General features: G+C 34.3%; 1 protein-coding gene and 1 long non-coding RNA gene across 4 annotated transcripts in view; one reads left to right on the top strand and one right to left on the bottom strand.

The window, feature by feature from the left end:
• Positions 1–488: 488 nt before the first annotated feature.
• The window catches only part of LOC125648047 (serine/arginine repetitive matrix protein 2-like), a 66,585-nt gene continuing 43,273 nt past the window's right edge, over positions 489–23,800 (bottom strand). For all 3 annotated transcript variants that reach the window (XM_056140661.1, XM_048874945.2, XM_048874946.2), the window contains 4 exons: positions 12,554–12,717; positions 5,783–5,941; positions 5,478–5,525; positions 489–5,371 (listed from right to left, as the gene is read on the bottom strand). In XM_056140661.1, coding sequence (XP_055996636.1) covers positions 3,461–5,371; positions 5,478–5,525; positions 5,783–5,941; positions 12,554–12,717 — 2,282 coding nt within the window. In that variant the 3' untranslated portion in view covers positions 489–3,460. The remainder of the gene's footprint in view (positions 5,372–5,477; positions 5,526–5,782; positions 5,942–12,553; positions 12,718–23,800) is intronic.
• Positions 19,905–22,594, top strand: LOC125648053 (uncharacterized). The gene is made up of 3 exons (XR_007360185.2): positions 19,905–20,123; positions 21,008–21,093; positions 21,197–22,594. It is a non-coding gene; the product is annotated as an uncharacterized LOC125648053 (long non-coding RNA).

Below are 23,800 nucleotides of genomic sequence, written 5' to 3'. Positions count from 1 at the left end.
CATGGAAAGCTGCAGAGCGAAAACTCGCGCATTTTAAATTTGTTGACCGTATGTCAATTCCACCGTACACGATCGGTTGTTTTGTGTAATATTCTATTGATTAAACTCCAAGAGCATTTGCACCAAAGGACAACTGAAATATTTACTCAGAAAAGAATTAATTTTTTAAAAGTTCAATTATAGCTACTGAGGTTACATAACACGTTGCTTTGTACTTTAAAGGTTTTACAGAACGTACTTGTTATTCCACAGCCATGACGTCAGGCTGATGCACATTCAGCATTTCGGTATACATTTTTCTTTCTTTCGTAATTTAACTTTTTTTTCTTCTTTTTAAGAGTTTTTGTTTCTTACCGAGAGGCGTAGATGTAACTGCTAACAAAACCCTGGGAAATACGAATAACATACGAAGCGAATGGAGAACTCGTAGCAAATGGATCAGCCTGCTTATTGGGAGTGTCCGTTGTTGTCATTCAAAACAATATTGCAATGCTACGTGCACAATTTATTGTAACGTAAACAAGTACACAACAACAACATTACAGCATGATCAATAAAGCATGTTTCATAGTCAACATAACGATAATTATCACAATAAATAGTAACAAAGGATCCACCAATCAAAGCATTTCCTCGCCACGCGGCACTCACTACTAATACTTTGCCGCGTACTTACAATCCAATAACAAACAGGATCTGTACTTCGTCCGACTCCATTGCGACATAATATACCTCATCCCTGATATAGTGGCATATTTCAGCCAACCACTTGTCAAATATCAGTCGTTGATATGTTGATTCGTCAGAAATTCAAATTGACTTGTGAGATAATTTTGTTGATCTTTTTTGCAACTTGTCAGAAAATGATGTTGACATGTGGATGGAATTTTCAACCACATGTTTTTTTTTTGCAAGATACTGAGGTCCAGGTAGTCAACAGGTCGACATGAATATATCTGACTAGTAGGTGGCAGAAAAATGTCACCACATTCCTTCCAAATCATACCCATGTACAGAATTGGAAGGGGAAAAAAGAATACATGTATCTAGTTTGACAATTAGTATAACTTTTTTTTTTTTTTTTTTTGGTATCTAAACTTCCATGTAATCAGATTTCCCTTTACGTAACAATCTCAAATCATGGAATGATAATATTGGTACAGAATTGAAATATTTTCTCAATATCGCCTTTGGTAGAAGAGCATCTAAAATTCTCAAAACGTGAACAATGAGGACTTTAAATCCTTTTGCATGGTTAAAACATGATGTTGCTACTGTTACATAGCGACATACAGCAGTTTAAATGTACATATTGTATACCCGCATATAGGGTAATTTTTGCGCGATGGAAATATTTGCTTTTTTGCTTTGTTGATGACGAGAATTTATTGATATGAATCATATTTGCATGAAATAGGTTTCGAAATTGCATAAATATAAATTGATCACATTTCACATTAGCTTTTTCGAAATAGAATTGCCAAATATTCCTAATGCTAAAATTGCCATATATACGCTACTTCGCGTAAAATATCACAGAGGGCTTACTTGGCCATTTGCATGCGTAGAATTTCTATATATAAATAATGCACTCGCGCAAAATACAACAATTGTCTATAAATACATTAAAATACATTATTGGAGGAATAAATGTCAAAATCATTTATATGGTTGGAGGTAATAAAAGAATATCACGATGAGGTAATTTGCATAATCAGCAAAGCAAAAATTAACGTATACATGAACTTCTATTGTTTTTTTTGTTCTTATACCCCCACAACTGTTTTTTGTTTTTGTTTTTATACCCCCACAATGCAAACAATGTAATACCTATATATATATATATATATATATATATATGCTGTTATGCAAAGTTGAAATTTTATCACTTATCAAAAATGAAATACTTTAAACAGTATCTTAGGTTTTCTACGGACAAAACATTAATAGATATGAATAATTTATAGCTGATATGATAAAAGATACAAGGCATACAAATGAAATATAGGGTGTTTAATTTAGATCAGGGTTGCTGATTTTGAAAATGGTGTCCGTATTCTCTACGGAAAATGAAAAAAATCCCCATCAGGGTATACACAAGAGTGCCCTATATAGTTATTTCTTTGTTCCCATCCATGCCTCATTGCAGGACGCGCTTTGAACGTAAGCTCGGAACGCGTCATACTCAGCATCGGAAGTCTATTACCCCCCCCCCCCCCCGGGATTTTTAGAACGGGGAGTTTGGCCACTGAAATTGTCCGGGATCCATAACAATTAAAATATCATGGCAAGGATGCTTTACGATGCTTTTAAGGTTCGTCTAAGTCAATTTGGCTTGATTTCTCTCTCTATGCTTTAGCTCAGTTTCTAACACTCTGTAGCGTGTCAGTTAAAATATAATACATGAAAATGTTCGTCTCCATTTTGTAAACAGTAAATCAATGTTACAGTGAAATAATGCTACATGTTCCAGGAAATACATTTTTAGAATGCTTCAAACCGAACATAAATGTTTATAGAGGCAAAAATGTGAAAAAACTGAAAACACAGTTGAAATTTGATATCTCGAATATCGATATCTCGAATACCATGGACATGTCGAAGTAAGTTGGAAGTCCCATCTACATTTTCTTTATGAATTTTAATTCCAGATCTCGAACCCTCTGATGTTTGTTCTTGGCCCCATCGAGTTGGAGATAACGAGGTTTGACTGTATTAGCCACTTTCGATATACAATGCAAATTTATCCTTCAGTTAATGAATTTGTTGCTTCACTGAAAATCTTTCAAATAAGATTTCTCTCTCGAAGCATCCAGGAAAAATCTATATTTCTTAGTTTAGTCTAAACAATACTTATCATGATCATCATGTGTAAACAATAATGTACAAATACATATTAGGTAGAGAGATAGGGAAACATATCACCCCTGCTCTCTATTTCTGGGGAACTTTTCCTGCATTAAAGGTAACGACATCCTATTTGATTGGGTTAATATATCATTATATATTTTGAAAATTGGTCAAGAAGAATCATGCCAGTTTGATTTGAACGGAACCTTAAACAGCCCTATGGAGTTTAATGCGATGTAAAATGTCTACCGGTATCCTCAGCTGGTAGTTAGATTAAGGTACGGTGTGCAAGATTTCCTTGCGATCCCGTGGAGAGGGATAGAGAGAATGGATGGGAGAATTATTGCACATGTCATATGAAAAACATAGTAATGTAGCTATCGTCTATGGATAATTCGAGGTTCTTCCTTGATTTATCGTGATCACAATTGATAGCCTTTAGGGATCATTCCAGACAAGGTCACAACCTCTACATTAATATGTCAAATTAACTATGTCAAGTCAAACCAGAAGACGGGTCCTTCTTGTGTACATTAATACTTCAAACCCGTTTTGATATGATAAAATCTCATACTTCATCATATGATTCTAATCGCACCTTTATTACCAGTTAACTTGACAAAAATTTATCCAGATTTTCCTGAAATTCATTACCCATAATCTTCTTCATCATACTTTTGTCCACTGGAGGTGCTGGTGAGTTATCGCCCTTTCCCGACAAATTTTTCAGGTCAAAGTCTGAGAGCTTATCTAGCTGTTCTATAGCACTTAGTATTTCCCGATCCTCTTCGGACGGGGCCCTTGGTGGTTGGTCGTCAAAATGTGGCGCTGGTGTTTCCGGTTTGGGCTCTCTTTTCCGAGGAGCAGCCGTCGTGATAGGCGGAGGTGCTGCCCTAGTTTCCACAGGACTGGAGAGAACATCCGGAACATCATCACTGTCGTCGCTATTTTCAGACACTGCTGGCCTGGGCTTGTTTCCGGCCTTAACGGCTACATTTGATGAACTTTCTGCCTTCTGTGCAGGTGATTTACTTTTCGTTGGCACCGCCGCTTTAGGAACTTTAATTGCCTTCTTTTTCTCATTTTCTTTTTCCGACTCCTCAGTATCATCCCATTTAATCTCTTTGGGTTTTTCAGGTTTCTTCTTTTTGTTTTTCTGTTTTGCTGGTGGAGACTCCGGAGTTTCTGCACGTTCATCACTATCTTCTTCATCAGAAGGTTCCGGAGGGGGCTTCGCTTTCTTTGACTTCGATTTCCTTTTAGGTACTTTCTTGTCCTTTCGTTTGGGACTTGACGGAGGAGAGTTTTCATCCTCATCAGATGGTTCGGGGCTAGGACTTTTTTTGTTTCGTTTAGATTTTTCTGTTGGTTTTTCTTTTTTCTTTGGACTTCTCGATCGTGATCGCGATTCAGACGATTCTTTTCTATGTTTAGAATCCTTTCTTTTCCTCGATGGAGTTCTAGACTTAGATCTGTCTTTCTTTCTACTTCTAGATCGACCTCTGTTTCCACTACGATTTATGTTGACATTTAATTCAGGCGAAGATGATCTAGATCGACGAGAGTGGGATCTTTTACGAGACCTTGACGGCGATCTTGAATGCTTTCGCTTTGGTGACTTAGAACGGGAATGAGAATTTCTATCTTTACGATTTCGTGATCGAGACCGAGATTTTCTTTTTCGTGATTTCGATCGTGATCTGCGAGATGGTGAAACATTCACGACAATTGTTCTGTCCTTGGATCGTGAACGGGATTTGTGCCGCCTTCTAGAATCTGATCGACTTCTTTTTCCACGGGATTCAGAGCGGCCTCTGCGCATTTCTGGAGTTTTCCGTTTACGGGAATCTGAATGACTTCGCTGTCTCTTCCTTGAATCCGATCTACTTCGATGTTTGTCGGGATGAACATGATTAACCACTACAATATGTCTTTTTCTGGAGTCGGATCGACTTTTTCGTCTTTGTCTGGAATCCGAACGACTTCGTCTTCGTTTCCCAGAACTTGACCGACTTTTTTGTCTTTTTCTAGAACCCGATCGACTTCTTTTTCTTCTTGAATCTGATCGACTTCGTCGTCTGTCATCTCGATTAGCGTGCACAACAACTGCTACAGATTCACGCTTTGGCGACCTGGATCTTGATCTCTGTCGCCTATGTCTTGGAGTGGGCGACCTGTCTCGATTGTTTCTTCTTGGTGAAGTACTACGAGATCTTTCTCTTGGTCTCTCCATTCCAACAACAGGAACTCCTACGCCTATATCGGGGTCAAAATGGCGCGAATCTCTCGGAGGATGGACCAGACGACGAGAGGGATCGTCATCCCCTTCTTCGTCGTTCTCATAATGAGGATCACGTGACCGCTGGATGGGGGGCAGGGGATCACGTTGTTTTCCATGACTTTCCCGTAACGGTGATTCGTGACGGTTTCTTGAATCCGCCCTCTGATAATTAGATTTTATCGGCGGAAGAGGTGGTGTTGCTGAGAGTGAATGAACGGATCCTTGTTTCGTTATTCTCTTCTGTAGAGAGAAACGTGAGTTAGAAAAGTGTTTGCATCATGTACATGTACTAAATGTATTTACTTTCTGGTATGAACTGTGTCCTGAAGGACTAAGAAGTACTTACTCTAGTACTTGGCGAGTCTTCCATGTCGGGATGAGATGGTGATTGTTTCTGAAAATGTCAAAAATGTGATCATTCTTATAGTACTTTGGATACAGTTGGTGTTTTGTTCTAGATTGGTGATAGCAAGAGTTACTGTGGAATCATGATATTTTGTGGTGGCTCAATTTTCATGGTAGCTTTATCTCACAAATGTACAAAACCCATATCCACGATACTACATCTATTGACAATTCATAGATTCCACAATATCATTTACATTACATTAAGATGCACACATTTTCTATAACTGTGGAAATCAATCTTACTTTAGGTGGGGATTGTCGGTGATTTTGGGCAGCTTCTCGTGATATGGTAGGTTCCGGGGTCGGTGAACGTTTATCGTTTTCCTCCAGACTAGCGAAGTCGGCTATATCCACACTTGCAAACGCACTATCGTTCCTCTCACCATTTGCTCCATCTACAGACTGAAATAATTGAAATATTAAACAAAGTTGTCGCGACATTGGTTTGTCGCTTGGCTTAACAGGAATGCCATAAAATAATCCGAATTTTCTCTGATTCATAATAAAGGCTCTCAATATGAACCTTGTTAAAGGATATCAGAACAATATAATTATATTAATCACCATTTTTTATTATTCCCATAAACACACAAAATTGCATGAAATGAGAGATTGTATTACTCCCTCGATGGTGAATTCATACTTCATGATGCTTTAACGGTCAATTAAATAAAATTTTGGAGTTGCGACCTCCTTTAATATAGGTAGTGACTGTTCCTTCGCCAAGAGCCCGGAAGTCAAGAATCTTTGGGATTTGACCTTAATAACGAAGGTCCCGTATCACGATACACATCTGCGCGATAAAGAACACTACTTGCTACCAGGGTCGAAATTTGTGGCACTTCACCTAAAGCTGCATAAGAGATAAATTCTCGAACGAAAAGAACACACAAACAAACGAAATCAAACATTTCGTGTATTAGGAATCGATTTCTCGTAGATTTCTATACAACAGACACATTTATTTTTGTATAGTTGCGGCGCCTTGTACAATAGATGTGTTACAAAATTTTAATCATATAAAACATATTGGATATAAAATACAGTTTTACAAATTCATAAAAAATGATTGAATTTCATGAAATCTTCTTGTTTATGAATGTTCGGGCATTCAAAGAAGATGTACAGGTAAATGGTTAATGTAAAGTCACTGGCTTTGCAGTTTCACATAAAATTAGATGTTTGGAAGATTTTTTTCAAGTTCGAAAGGGAAAAAATAGGTACATTGTATTAGAAAATGTTCTTTTATTAGCTAAGCACATCAATTACCAAGGCCCTAATAATATATAGTGAATTATTTTCAAACTGTTAAAGCACTTTTTAATGATTTTGAAAACCATTGCCTACTAGTACATGTATATTGTTTTAAATGTTCGTTTTATAATTGTGAATTATTGATCGTTGCAATGACAAGTCGTACTAAATTCCGAAAATAGAACCTTTTAAAATGTTTGGCTTCAATTCAGCTCTGTCATGATATTGGAAGTGAAGATAAATAGCAATTAAGGGTGGGTTCTTGTCACAATGCGGGCATATTAGAAGAGATGTATGTATGTGCATGTATTTTCTTTAGTCTTATAATAGTTGTAACATTTATTGCTAAATGAGGTATGGGGGACTTTAGTAGGGGACTGCATTGGTGTGGGGACTTTAGTAGGGGACTGCATTGGTGTGGGGACTTTAGTAGGGGACTGCATTGGTGTGGGGGACTTTAGTAGGGGACTGCATTGGTGTGGGGGACTTTAGTAGGGGACTGCATTGGTGTGGGGGACTTTAGTAGGGGACTGCATTTTCGACAGAATCAGCGAAGTAGCTAATAAAACTTTATTCCCTCGCTGAAACAATGAAGTGTCTTCTGTAGTAGAAAAATATCACAAGATTTTTTTTTTTTCAAAATTGTGCAAATTTTTTTTTCTGTGCGAACATTTTGCACTTCATTTGCAAAAGTGAGAGAGTATAGAAACTGGGCGTGATATTTTGCACGTGTTACCACTCGGGAGGATATATATTTAGAAAATGCGCCACCCCATAATTTTTACGATAAAAATAAATACTTTTTCTTTTATATGCTCCGATGTCCCTGCTTTATTTCATGTCATTATCACATACCTCATTTACATAATTGTTATTACGTGAAAAGTAAAAGCTATTAAGGAATATACATCTTATGATAGAAGTCACATTCAACGTGCAAAAATCTAACACTATCCGAGGAAATTCGGTCCACCTTATACCTAATCGAATTTGGCAGTGTTTATTGTTTATGTTTTGCAAAAATTTAGAAATATGTTCATGTATGACTAGATAATGGAATCGCAAGGTCCTCTGGCATGAAAAGATACGTGGAACAAATCTTGACACAAAACAAGAAAACTTTATTTTATGTATCACTAGATGTATATATTCCCTAGTTTATACTCCGAAGTATTTTAAAAGTATCAATTCTCAACGCGCACAATAAATAAGATAAACTCTATTAAGTATATACGTAAAAGAACTTGTTTTAAAAAAAAAAAATAGTATTTGTCAAGGTACAGTCATGTAATCTAGTCAATTTCAACATTCAAAGTCCTTACCGAAAACTCGCGTATTGTCACTGATTTACATTTGTATATAAAATCAAGTCTTTTTGATAATTCGGTTTTCTTGTCAAAATGATTCGCTAGAAATAATTTTATTTCAAATATACTGAGGTAACTAATACAGCAGATAATACTCTGAGTGAATAAAGAGCATGCGGAATTCTAGCTGCAGAATTGTAGTTCTATGGGGAAAACTAGGATAGACCAATAAGCTACTGATCCATGCTTTATAAAAAAAAAAAAAAACACCCACGATTTTTACATTGTCGCCTCAAGATTGTTTTTGTAATATCAAAGAATTTCTAATATATTTCACCACTGTATCATGCGGCAATACAAATATTTTTGCAGCAGTTCATTTATCTTATAATTATTCAAAAATACAAAAATTATAATACTAGTGCGCAAAATCTGTTCCAAAAACCGGCATGCGACTTTGCCAAAAAATCCGAGAATTTGCTAACCTGGATTTTTTTTTTTTAATGAAGTGAATTAGTAGCGTGTATGGATAATAATTCTTTTAAATATATCGCTAGAAGCAATCCTTTAATAAACCGTAAGAATATATAAAATCTACCAACTAAGAAGACTATAAAATCTTACTTACTTTATGACAAAGTACCGTGATAAGTCAAATGATAATTAGTTGTAGTATTTTCAGTCTGTGATTCAGACACTAAAAATGCCTTACCTAAATCAAGGTCTCGTCCAGATTATCAACATGCCATTTAGAGAAGAGCTTTAAACTTTATATAAAATCAATAGAAAGTTTTATTAATAATAAATAGAGATTTTTCTCTTTGTTTACATCGATAATCAACATTTCTACTTTGACTGAAAAAATTGATCGATTTTTCGGAGGCTAAGTATCATTGTTAGATTTTGGGTAATGGAACTGCCAGAAAAAATCAGAGAGATACACAATACTATAGTGTTAACTTCATTGTAATAAAAACATTGTCATTTATAAGACATGGTAAAACTATTGTTTAATTCTAAGTTTAGATTAATTTGATCGATAAAATCATTTATTTTGGGTATATCAGTGATAAAAAAGAAATAGCACGCATGCGTCATCTGGTTATATAGTCTGAGCTAAAGGTTCAGACCGTCCAGTCAATTCTTTCACTATTGATTCTGTTTCGTACAGTGCTACTGGAATAATATACCGGTTAACAAAAGACTCCGAATCTTCGATTCGCCGAAAAATCGATTTTCAGAATTTAAATTTACACAAGTATGACGCAAGGAGCAACATTTCGTAAAGTTTCAGATACAAATCAAATGATATCCGAAAAGGTTAAACTATCAAAGCATTTGAAATGTGACAGGAACATAATAACCAGAACTTAAAAATGTCCATTATACACTGTATATTTTTCATGAACTTTGTTTAGAGAGTGACGAATTCCATTATTTTTGAAATCTATAAAATGCATAAGTTTTTTTTTCTTAAAATAAGCCATGGGTCACCTAACTCAATGTTATTCTTATCTTTCACTTTACTTGAAATAACATTGAGTGTATTTTTAATAAATCTAAGATAAACCCCAAAACTAAAAAAAAAGCATTCAACAGGAACATTAATGTGTTTACGATACCCCAAATTATCGCAAATCTAAAAACTCTTTTTTCCAGGTTTGTGAAAACTGAGTTCAGTAGTTGGAGCGTTCGCTTCGTGACCGTTCAAGCTCTCTAAGACGCAGAAATAGGTAGTGAATATTCCTTTGCCGAACGTTCATCACTTAGAAGTGATCGCGGGTCTTTTCGAATGAGACCTTCAAAACCGTGGTCGGCACATTAAAGAACTGCTACGACTATGAGCGCAATGAAATGTTTTAAAATTAGAGTGCTTCACCTACAGCTGATGGCACCTCGATATGAATGAGAGAGTCTTGAAAGGACGTGAATCAAACCAAAAACAACACAAACAAGAGGCCCATGAGCGACATCGCTCACATGAGCAAATATTTTCCCTGTAAATTTGCAAGCAAAACTTTGATCCCAACCTACTCCCGAGGGCCATGATTTGAACAAACTTGAATTTGCACTATGTCAAGAAGCTGCCATGTAAATTTGAACTTGTATGGACCAGTGGTTCTTGAGAAGAAGATCTCTAAAGATTTTCCCTATATATTCGCATGTAAAACTTTGATCCCCTATTGTGGCCCCACCTTACCCCCAGAGGCCATGATTTGAACAAATTTGAATTTGCACTATGTCAGAAACCTACCATGTAAATTTGAACGTTTTTGGACCAGTGGTTCTTGAGAAGATTTTAAAGATTTTCCCTATATACCTGCATGTAAAACTTTAATCCCATATTAAGGCCCCACCATACCCACGGGGACCATGATTTGAACAATCTTAAATCTGTACTATGTCTGCAAGCTTTCATATAAATTTGAACTTTTCTGGCCCAGTGGTTCTTGAGAAGATTTTTGAAGATTTTTCCTATATACTCACATGTAAACTTTGATCCCGTATTGTGGCCCCACCCTAACCCTTGGGCCATGATTTGAACAAACTTGAATCTGCATTATATCAGAAAGCTTGCATATAAATTTGAACTTTTCTGGCCCAGTGATTCCTAAGAAGAAGATTTTAAAAATGTTCCCAATACATTCACATGTAAAACTTTGATACCCTATTGTGGCCCCAAATCTACCCCGGGGGCCATGATTTGCACAAACTTGAATCTGCACTATGTCAGAAAGCTTACATGTAAATCTGAACTTTTCTGGCCCAGTGGTTTTTGAGAAGAAGATTTTTAAATGACCTCACCCTATTTTTGCATTTTCGTGTTTATCTCCCCTTTGAAGGGGACATTGCCCTTCATTTGAACAAACTTGAATTCCCTTCACCCATGAATGATGTGCACCAAGTTTGATAGAAATTGACCCAGAGGTTCTGGAGAAGATGAAAATGTAAAAAGTTGACGACGACAACAACGACAACAGCAGATAACGGGAGGTTTTGATTAGAAAAGCTCACTTGAACCTTCGGCTCAGGTGAGCTAAAAACCCACTATATACCAAGTTTGGTTCCGCCCTGGAGTCAGAACCTCTACCCTGGAGATCAGGACCAAAAGTTACAATTTATGTCCCCCCCTTGTCCCAAAGATGATTCATACCAAAGTTGAAAAGAATTGGAATGGTATTTATCAAGAATTAAGGCAGAAATGTTCAATTATGAACGCACAACGGACAACGACGGCATGAGTAGTTAAGCATAAGTTTTCCTGTTCCTTCGACAAAGTTCGGCATAAGAAGTTAGAGGTAACGGATTTTTGGGATATCTTAGAAGTTCCACAACTGAGATAGCTGAGGTTATTTCCCCTATTTGAAAATAAATTCCACCTAGATTAATTATACAGCATATATAATCAGAAGCTTAAAGCTGTATGGTCCGAATTACAATATTTTTTTCGATCTCATAAAAACGCTATTAAATCATCGCACGTATGTAGTTATGAGGCTGTACGACATATCATAAATTATTTCACCTGTTTTAACCCAAATTATTTGATTTTAAATCGATGTTTACAAATAACCGAGTCACTCTGTCATTTCAAGTGACAATCACGTGACCAGTTCAAACTTTCAGATCATCATTGTTAAAAGCTGTGTATTTTGTTATAACAGTACCATACCATAAGTTTAATAGAAATAAAAATATCAAATACCTCTTAGTAATTCGTTGTTTTACGCTCTTTCAGCCTTAAAACTAGACAGTTGCGTATGAGTTAATACATCATGTTGGGATTCCCCTGACGCACGTGGGTCTATTTATAGACATCTATTATGGGTGATTTATATATGTACCCACTATATTTACTTTCTAAATAATATTCGCACTGTTATCTTTTACATGCAAATGTTTTCAAGCATGTAATTAAGGGAAAGTTAATCACTTTATAAAGTAATTAATCTGCTTTAAAGTAATTATGTACAAAAATAATGAATGAACATCGGGTCATACAGCTTTAAGAAATATGTTACATTCTATTTTCTTTAAAAAAACCCCATATAAATGGTATAATTAGTTCTTCACTTTTGAAAGATACCATTTCAAGTCCACTGTATTTACTTATTTTACGGTATCATTATTTTACCGGCTTCAATTACTAAGCACGATTCCCCCATTAGACCATGATGTTGTAAGAAAATATGCAACGTACTGATATCAAACTTGGTCATTCACTCTGGGAACAGGGCAAAACGGTATGGCATACATGCATATATAAAGATAGATAGATAGATAGAGTTTGTATGCATTCATGTAGCAAATACGAAACCATCTGAGGCCAATACCATATGTAATCTGTATCTACAAGTCCACATCACCAGTTGTATGTATTAGAAGTGCGCATGTCCCAGTGAACCAACAATTGAGGAAGAGAAGGGACACAGGAAGAGAAGATAATTCTTACCCCGCTACCATAGCGGTTCATCCGGATCCGATCCGCCAGCGTCAGTCCGTCCTTGGTCTTGCGTTTGAATTTGGTTTTAAGGACCGCCTTGGCATTAACGAAATCCATCCCGTAGGCTTCGTTGATGGCCGACTTCAAAACCTCTGAGTCGTTTTGTTTTGTTCCTTCATAATATATGAAAACTTCAACATCAAACAATAAAGATTATCTATATTTTAAAAAGCCTTACAATCCTCACAAAAAACCACTACAGATCATGTATCGGTCGAGCTGCTGCTCCTGACATATAATTACCAGTATGGATTTTTTTTCAATCATGCAGTTATAATACATACCAATTTTTTCCTATGTATTTTACAATGTATAAAACAGATTTTTTTTACTTAATATACATTATTGTATATATAACTGAGGCCTTTCTTACATTTCTTAAAATACTGTTATTCCAAACGACATTGTTGCTTTCAACATTAAGCAATACTACATCAGCTTCTGAATTCAATATTAACAAGAGATATAGATTTTTGTTATGGTTCTTAAGCCCGCCTTTTCAATTGACAGGCGACGAACTTCAAAGTGATGCTGTTGGCGAATGATTAAAATATTGATCCTATAAACTCTCTGGTCTTGTTTTAAAACCCGATCAAGATTTTTTTGTAAAGGAATGCCTTATGCTGAATATAATTCAAATCATTTAACACGCGTTGAAGCTGAAAAAAAAGAATGTCATCCATGTAGAAAAGGACTAGAGTGTATGACGTTGCCATGGCGCTAGAACAATTATAGATTATTGTTTCTGATATTTTGTGTAGAGGCAATGTAATCCTTCAAACCGGAAGTTCTCTAAATCCCCTGCTTTAGAAAAGTGTTCAAACCATAATTTAAGTTAACGATTTAATGTAACATACGGATATTGGTTTAGAAGGGAAAACTGTTGGGTAGAGTCGACAGCGAAATAAAAGATATCGAATAATTTGATAACATTTTGTAGAAAATGCGTTTGATATTGGAATAAAAATGCAAATTATCCAACTGTCGGGAAAATTTACAGGTCCGTTTCAATAGTGATGGCAAATCCAGTTCTGCCAAAAGTAAAAACACAATTTGCAAATGGTAGATATTGAAAACACAATTATGATCGTGCAATTAAATTTCATGTTTTAAATATAAACCCCTCTGAATAGATAAATATGACAATAATTAAAAATCTTGCAGCTCTGTCCTCAATCCAGTATATTCGAATCGTTTTGGCGTGTTACTCGCAACTTTTATCTGGTAACGTCTTTGTACTGACTACTGGTATACATGTACTGACTACCAGTATACATGTACATCTATATCTAAGATCCACACTACCCAACAGTTTTTTTGTTTTTTTTTTAAAGAATTAATTGTTATTCAATACAAAAATCGTATCAAATGATAGATATTTTAACATACAAAATGATTCACTAAATCGATTTTCCAAATTGCAAAAAAATAAAATAGAATATTAGAAATATCCGTCACAGAAATTAACGCTAGAACATGCAAACTGAAATACCAGATTTCTGATACATAAAGTCAGTTTAATCATGATTTCCAAAGAAAATTTATGTTGAAAAGGTTCATAGCACAACGGTATTTCAGAATATGCAAAGGAAAGTATAGGTCACCAAACATTTCTGCTAAAAAAAAAATCTGCAAGGGGAGATAACTCCGATAAAAATTTAAATCACTTTGCATAAAAATAGCCATCACTTACTTCTCCCCGCCATCCCCATCACACTAAATACACATGTGTGTACTTTGTTTTTATCGGAGACCTAGTGTTACAGATAGACGTAAGGTGAAGATAACGAACAGTGATCAATCTCATAACTCCTATAGAGGTGAAGATAACGAACAGTGATCAATCTCATAACTCCTATAGAGGTGAAGATAACGAACAGTGATCAATCTCATAACTCCTATAGAGGTGAAGATAACGAACAGTGATCAATCTCATAACTCCTATAGAGGTGAAGATAACGAACAGTGATCAATCTCATAACTCCTATAGAGGTGAAGATAACGAACAGTGATCAATCTCATAACTCCTATAGAGGTGAAGATAACGAACAGTGATCAATCTCATAACTCCCACAAACAATAAAAAATAGATAGTTGGGCAAACACGGACCCCTGGACACACCTGAGGTCTAATGTACTTTTGGTATAGACTGTAGGTGCTACTATGGATCGGAAGTTGGCATCATGAATTCAGTATTTGCTAAAGTAGCATAGATACCGGTACTGTCCGCGATGTGACTGGTGAAATTTTTGTGTGTTACCTACATCAACTATGACATCACTCTATTATATGAAATTTTGAAATTCATAAGGGTCACAGAATTTAATTTTCATCTAACTAAAATAATATTTAAATGGTCTGAAAATTGATTGAAGGAATTACATGATTAAAAACCGATTCTACTCCTTTTTCGGATCAGGATATCAGCCGAAATATTGAAATGAAAACTCACTCGTCAACGCCTTACGTGCATTGATGCAGTTTTCCATCCAATTTTTTTGCTTATGAACAGTGATGACTATTGATCAAAATTGCTTTGATAAATGAAATAAAGTCTACTTTAAAGATCCGCGCATGTGCCTTTGACAATTGTTACTTAATTAGCCCCTGATAATGTTATACACCAGATTTTAAGCACTCTATCATCACCATAGAATCGTCTGTATGAACATTAAGCAACATTTTGATATCAAAGAATTACCACATTGATTAAAATTCAAAATATTTCTTATTTTTTTGCAAATTCAAAGAGAAGTAACAAAAATTGGGCATAAATGAACGTTGAATTTGTTGAAATGAGACGGTCTTTATTTCAACTTTTCATCAATATTTAATTCTAGTTATTCAATGTTTCAACCACAATTTTGCGTTTTCAACGTTGAAACAATGCTGTGTGCCTGCTTGACATGCACCATTTACATATTTTTACCGGCTAGAATCAAGTATATTGCTTACGGCGGGTGTGAGCTGTCAAAAGGGGATGCTTACTCCTCCTAGGCAGCTGATCTCACCCCTAATGTGTCCTACATGTAGATCCGTGTTTGCCCTTTCTCAATTTTGTATGTTTTATAGAATTTATTGAGATTCATCACTGTTTCTTGTTATCTCTTGAAAATTTTATCAAATTAGGAATCCTGAGTTCGAGAAAAAAGAGACTAACTCGCACTGGTTATGGAACCTGCATTTTCTATTCTGTTGATATACTGCCTAGATAAGCTTCAGTACTAATTTGAAAACGTTAAAAATGGAAAATCCCGCCATCTATAGAGGCTGCCACGAAGTGGAACTCTTTTGTATTCAAGACCACAAAAAATCAATACTTTTGACACCGTCTGTCCCGGTTTTGATGAGAGTCTAAGATCATCAAAGATGTGCATGTGGTAGATTTTACGAATAAATAGGTTGATGCCTTCCTGTCAAACTGTATTGCACTAATGCGAAGGGGAGATGTGAAAAACGTTTTTCGAACCGACGGTGTGACGTCATAAATTGAACTCAAATGGTCCATCTCTCAGTAGCGGGTAATTTAGAATATACATGTATGATACATTAATATTGATTTAATCGTTAAGCAAGGATTGTTGTAGTTAAAGACTATCATTTACGATATCAGTAAGTATTACTTTACTCATAAAAGCAACGATGTGGTTGGGGTTGCCTTTCCCTTTAAATAATGAATTCTTTCAGACACTGGATTCCCACATCATTAAATACAATGGACATTTGAGTATAGAATCAAATTTGTTTTCACTATCATATGTTGTACAAGTTTACACAACCTTTGTTCTTTCACATATCTTCCAGTTTCAATACACAGATTGTGAGCCGAGCAACGAACGCAAACAATACATTTTTGATACAAACACCTCAACGAATTTTGCATAAATCATTTTCAGATGTATCGACTACCGGCGATACACCAGACGACGAGAATGAATGCAGATGCTTAACAGTATGCTTTGTTTATAACAAAGTCAAACATTATTAGATAGCATTATTCAACCCCTAATATCTATCATATATATATATATATATATATATATATATATATATATATATATATATATATATGAGCGACTTTTTAAAATCCATACTTTTGTTTTTTCTTATATCCAGTTTCATAAATCTGTTGATTAAAATCATCGATGGTCCAGAATTTTGCACCCTTCTGGAATATCCTAAATATTGGCAGCTGTATGTAAGCTTTAAGACATTGAATACCTATGTGGTTCTGGCCGAGGAAGGGATGACTAGCTTAATGAGAGAGAGAGAAAGAGAAAGAGAGAGAGAGAGAGAGAGAGAGAGAGAGAGAGAGAGAGAGAGAACATGTGTAGAATATCGACAATGTCAGTATAAACTATAAATAGATACACGAAATGTAAAACGTGTAATTTAGAATTCAGTTGATACACATCTAATCGCAGTACTTGTCGTTTTGACACAAAAAGAATACTTTTTATGATAATTCAAATGTCAATAGTGCAAAAATTAAGGGTACAATTTAGTTTCAATATATAATTACAAATTTGCAATTTCGTATTTTTAAAGAGGTTCCCAGCTGAGGTTTTGAGTAATGTCAATTGTTTTGGGAAGCGTATTTTTTATTTCTACATTGAAGGAGAATTAGGAAATTAAAAAGAAAAACTGGGGTCACAATGCTTGTTATTCAACTATGTACAGTGTTCTAAACATGACCTTTTTGCGCTTAAAATTCATTCAATTAAACTTGATTTGTCTGTTGGTGTCAACACAACATAAGCAACACAAATCAATCATTACATAAAATAGACACATAATCATGTCTTCTAACACTACAGATAAAATAAAAAAAATTAATACTATCAAAATGGAAATAAATAATGACCTTTTTGCACTTGATATACGAAAAAATTCATGATATCAAAATTGAGAGTTTAAAAGGACATATTAGGAGTAATGTCAATTTCTAAAATTTTACATAATTCTTAAAATGTAAAATGGAACTAAAAACGTGGGGGTTGGAGATCAAATTTTTCAATCATTGGCGAAAATACTGAATTTTTAAACAAAATTTCGAGTAAATTAATTAAAACTTTCATAAGAATCGGTGTTCTGTTTGGAAAAATATATCAACAAAGTTAATAAATTACAACATTTGAACTAATTCCAAGTCTCAACTACCTGTATCATAAATTATAGAACTGAAATACATGTATAGGAGTATAAAAATAGACGATACATTGGATGAAACAGAAATATTGATATATAGTTTTAGAAGCATGAAGAGGGACCAAGCCTCTTTAAATAATTGCTCTGTAAAGTCAATAGAAATGTCCAAGTAAACATTTTTTCGCCAGCACATTGAGGAATTCTAATTAGAAATTTCCTTTATTTTCATATGTATGTATATTGATATATAGTTTTAGAAACATGAAGAGGGACCAAAGAAAACTATGTACAGTGATCGCTTTCCTTAAGGAAAGAAAAATTAATTTCAGATTCCAGATTTTTAAGATCATCTATACACTAATCAATTTAATCAATATAAAATTCCCAACTTACTGAACAACATTTGAAGAGTATGAAATATTTTCTTAAATCAGCATATTATGTGTCTATAGAAGAAACCTTGATAAACCAATACTGCATTGCATAGAAATAAATTTTTAATATAGACAAAAACAACTTGACAGCACATCTTGAGTAGTTATTCTCTTTTGATTGAAGGACAGGTTTCTAATCATTAAAGTACATGAATCATATTCTATCTTTTCTTTGTAGGAATTCACCCGTCTCACAACACCCCCTTATTTTTTGTTGTTTTGTTTTTTCAAGTTTACAACAAAAAAACCCCCACACCTTTGATATCGTAATTTAACATTCAGTAAATCATTCAGTAGTTCACTTCTTGGAACCTACCCCCATCTCTGACGTCACCAGGTGGTATGTGTTTGCCCTGATTTTATATCATTGATAAGATTTATGAGATTGATCCCTCTGTTCATTATCTTCACCTTGTTAATTTCAATATGTAGTGCATGTCCCTACGGTGATTCACTTTTAAATATTTGACGTCCTTTTAAAAAAAATCCATAATTATCTATTATCTACAATTCTAAGCGTGGGAAATACTAGTACCTAAATTGTACATATAGTCGTATATTGGATTCTTTTACGATTTTTACCGGTATAGTATCTTTAACCCCCCCCCCCCCTTTAGTAGCTTTTCTCCCCAGAAAATTGGTATATAGCAGATTTACACCCCTGAGGTTACATGTACCATATAGCAGCCCCCACTGTAGGGTTACCCTCTCCCGTTTTCTGGTTAAAAAAAAAGAAGATGTTTAACAGAGAACCAATCAGACTTTAAATCAAGTAATACCATAATTGCATTTTCAATTTAATTATTAATTTTTTCGTAAAAGTAAAGACGGTCACATTTTCATGCTTGCATTGTGACATCACAATGCATCAATACATTCTTACGTAGTAAGACTAGTATTTCCTGACGTCAAGTTTGCTAATGTGACGTTATTATTTTGAATCCAATACTTACAAAAGGTAACAAAGTAATTTGGTCTGCGAATTTTTTAAATTATTTCATTCATAACAGTATCGTTTACGATTTTATTTTTACGCAGACTGATGTAATTTAGCTACCTCCACATCCCCTCCTCCATCCCATTTTTACTGCATAATTACTCGATAATTTCTTTTGCTTTTGGTCTATACATATGGTTTTTGTAATGGCGCATAGGCCTTTATAGTGTTTGGCCTTTTTGTGCTCCACCTTTCTTGACATCATTAGTGTTTTAGTTGTACAGTGTATATTGGCTGGGATCAATCTGTGTAATGTATATATATGTTTATTTGCGCAGTTGCAAATCTAGTTCTATTTTTTATATTAAGGTAGCGACGGATAGCAACCACGTGATCAGTAATAATTGTGTATTTTCACGTGAATTCATTTTCCGGAATTCCTTACTCCGTCATAGAATAGTCGAAAAACAAAAAGGGGTTCCGAAAGTGTTTTGTTGCTGTGACTGACTCGCCTACAGAAAATATGCACATACCACATAAGTATACGTCAATGTCTGTAATAATGGTAGATCAAATGTTTCATCTGTGTGAAACTTTCTGCTAATCGAAATGTTAAACCAACCACCAATCCATGTACATAGATGCGCTACGTAAACAAAGTTGTTGATTGATGCATCGTAATGTCCGAGTGCTGCATGCTGAGAGATTAAATACTGTTTATACAGTCATTGAGAGGCTAAACAAAGTTTCTTGCAAGAAGAGGAAGTTGGTGGATGTTGATTGAGTATCCTTGATGTGAACCTGACTCTAGTCGAGTCCGTGTTTTATACATTGCCTGTTAATGTATTGTGTAAAACGTCACTTCCAGCATCTTCATTAAATGTGTTCATAGTTTGCAACACGTGTTTTGTGTGAGCTTCACTACATAATTGGCCTGTTAACCCAGCTTATTTACAGTGGATGCATTCAACTTGGACAATGAAATCATAGTTTCGTTTGGTGAGTGAAAAAAATGTCATAAATTTGTATTCAAAAGTTCAACTCACATTTCCTCTGCTATTTCACAACGCGATTTATAATAACATCTGTAAGTTTAAACACACGACATACAGTAGAAGTATTATTTTGTATGTATATATGTAGTATTCCATATGTGCATAAAATTTAACTCTCACCTGTGCATGTGATTGTAAACGAACGGATGTCATGTAAATGTATACCACATTTGTAAACGTACATGGGCTCTCACAACTCTTTTATTAAGAAAATAATAATATCGTTATGAAAATAACCGTTACGAAAAGAACATACCTTGAACTACATGTATAAAAGTAATGAAAAACAAATATCTGTATAGACCTACTATCTAGGGGTATGAGGGAACCGGATAAAAAGTGGAAAGGGGGGGGGGGCATGTGTTGAATTATAATTCCCTAGACTATAGTATACATATACTATTACTTTGAAATTTCAGTGACCTAAGAAATATATCAAACCTGAAGTTTCGTGTTTCATACAAACATGTAGGTTGGCAAAACCTTTTTAAATAATGTAAATTAATCACAAGTCTGCATATGCCCTCTCATAGGCAAATGTATGCACTGTATGTATGAGTAAGATATGTATACTACACGTATGCCCTTCTCTTGACCCACATTTTGTAAATAAAACAGATATGATAAGTCTATGGCAGTTTATGAAAACATATATACATGTCATCTCATTGCAATTTATAATTTTGAAACATCAGTATTTAAATTTTAACTGAATATGTGTTGAGACACAGTTTTAAAATTCACATTGTCTGACGCAATCTAATTACTCAATGGTATAATATAGACCTAACTGTGCAAATATCAGTTATGATGATCTTTGTTTTCTAGGCATCAGCCTGAAGACCGAGGGAGGTTAGATAGGACCAGTGCAGATTGAAGTGGATTTCGAGTCAACAAGTATAACAGCAAGAGAGGTACTATATTTTTTTTGATAAACATTTGTAAAGACAATTCTGAGTATATCAGATATTCATCTTTTTTGCTATATCTAAATATATTTATCTATATTTTGAACAGATACTCCATTTACAGTGATGATGACATATCCCCTGGACCCCCACAACTCCACAAATTTAAAAATGTTTGATCAAGTTCCGAAGATTAAAGAACTACTGCAAAATTTGGGACTGGATGAAAAACATTAATTCACTTATATGAGCTCAGAGCAGTGGATGTTATACAACCTAAATTGTGAATTTAAGGGAAAACAAGTACATGTACTCGTATATTACAAGTACATGCCTTTTGAAAGACAATAATATTGCATAGATGTAAAGGAAATTTCAATGTTGATTATTCTTTCTTAGATATATTAGTAAAAAATGTGCACATGATAGAATATCAATTTTATAACTTCAATCAATGTGTTTGAATTTTCCTTGTAATTCAAAATTTAGTTGAAACATACATCATAGATACATTAATGTATTATATCAAATTTTTAGAAAAGTTTCATAATGGAACTAATTCACCCCCCCCCCCCCCCCCCCCACCCCCTTATACATACAGTGAACATAGACCTTCACCTGGGGAAAACTTCAGTTAGTTAATGCAATATACATGTACATGCATTCTCAGTTATCCAATAGTGAGTTTTTGGTTCCATGTGAAACTACAATTAGAAATCTTAAACTTATAAAGACACACCTATCTGTGAGGGCAAGGTGACTCAGATGGACTTACATGTAGTGATCCATGGGCAGTCCATGGGTCTCTTTCCATTGATATTAATTATTTATTGAAATATGAAATGGTTATTTAAACAGATTTGGTGTATTATACTGTATAGTGATATAAATTTCTATCAAAAAATATGTATAGGTAATAGATTTGGTCCAGTTATTACAAGAAATTGTATGAAAAATAACTAAATATTTAGGCAATCATTGTGAGTGCGAAAAGGTCAACTGCAATAGCACACACTATATATCATTCTTAAATGGCTCATAGAAACTTCTAGTATTGTGAGTTTGAATGCTCAATATGGTAATTTGGGAATGCTTAATCATTTAAGGTCAATAGTTTATCTCTGCTGACTGTATCTCTTAAACTTCATTTCTAGAAGGGAGGGGGTAGGGTTACAAAATCTGACATAGTTTCAGATTAAACCTCATTTGGTATATTTGTTTCTATTCAGTATTTTAGATACTACTTGACTTATTGTAAAAATGAAATAAAATCAGAAATTTTATGAGCAGAATTTTGTTGTTGTCAGAAAATGTATGCCTGATAGTATTTGAGAAACGCCATATTTAGGGTAAATTTAGCCAATTGCCAAGTCGAATCATGCCAATGTTTTCCTTAGAATAGATGCATTTTGAATTTCTAATCCATGTTGATTTTTTATCTGTTTGTGTTTAATTTACATTATATATGACAAACAATATTTCTGGTGTCAATAAAATTTTTATTGGCTTTTGTGTTAATTTGCTCAATTTTGGCATTTTTTGCCTTTTGGGGCTGCAAAACAGGGGATTTCAATCTCGCTTTCCTCGAAAATTAACCTGATTACTTTTGTTGATTTTTTTATATGTTTTAGGATAAAGTCAAAATATTAAAATAAATAAAATTGAAAAAAATTCAATGAGCGGTTTTTTTGGGGCTAGCTATCAATAGCTACCTTAAGTGGTCCCAGCCAATTAATTTTGTAAAAAAAAATTTGAACTATGATGTATTTTTTCTCTGTCGTCATTTCTTTCAATAAATGACATAATCACTCAACAATATTGTTATTTCATCATAATAATAGTCAGTGTGACAAAAACGAGCTTCTGAATGCCAGAGGTCCTTCCAATATTATACATTGCTTATCTTCAAAATTGTTGAATATAAATAACTTTTAAGCAATCCGCATTTAGCGAAAAGGAGGTATTTATTTGGGTCTGTCAGCCTTGTTGTCTGTCCGTCTGTCTGTAACATTTAGTTCCGGATGATATCTCTAAAAATCCTCGTGTCTTGTAATGAAATTTTACATGATGAATCAAATTCAGACGTAGGAATAACACAGACTGTTTTATTACCAAAATTTCTATACTTTATATTTACTTTTAAACTAATGTGTATAAATTCAAATTAAACCCGAAATAATTAAATTAATTTTCACAAAAATTCAAGTATTATATGATTCAATTATTATATTATGATTATAACTGTTTTTATCAAGACCAATCTAGTAAAGGGATTTAGTATAATAGTAGCTTTTTAATTCAATTTTCACGCCTCGACTGACAATTTTACACAGTTGATCAATTTTGACATGAACATCACTTACTGTATTGTCTTTATATAGTAAATGTATTAGTACATATTGTAGGAACAAGGAGTTAAGCAAATGGATATACGTGTATATATACGTGTATACACAAACTGTAGACAAAAAGGGGGAGGGGCAAAATATAGTACCGTAAAGCTTACATAGAGACATAGCGAATTTTCAAAATAGGTTGGCTGGAGTTGATATAGCAACCAAATCCCAGCTAATCAACTGCAAGACTTAGTGTTTGTCAAATTTCACGATATGACTTGAAATTAAATTTTATACAACTGTACAGAACATCTGCCATATTGTGATTTTAAAGCAAGATTTTCCCTCTTTAGCAAAGAAATGAAATTTACATTTTC

Source organism: Ostrea edulis, chromosome 6, assembly GCF_947568905.1.
Source record: "Ostrea edulis chromosome 6, xbOstEdul1.1, whole genome shotgun sequence".
Lineage (NCBI taxonomy): Eukaryota > Metazoa > Mollusca > Bivalvia > Ostreida > Ostreidae > Ostrea > Ostrea edulis.
The sequence above is the reverse complement of the archived record's forward strand: the minus strand, read 5'-3'. Positions and strand labels throughout refer to the sequence as shown.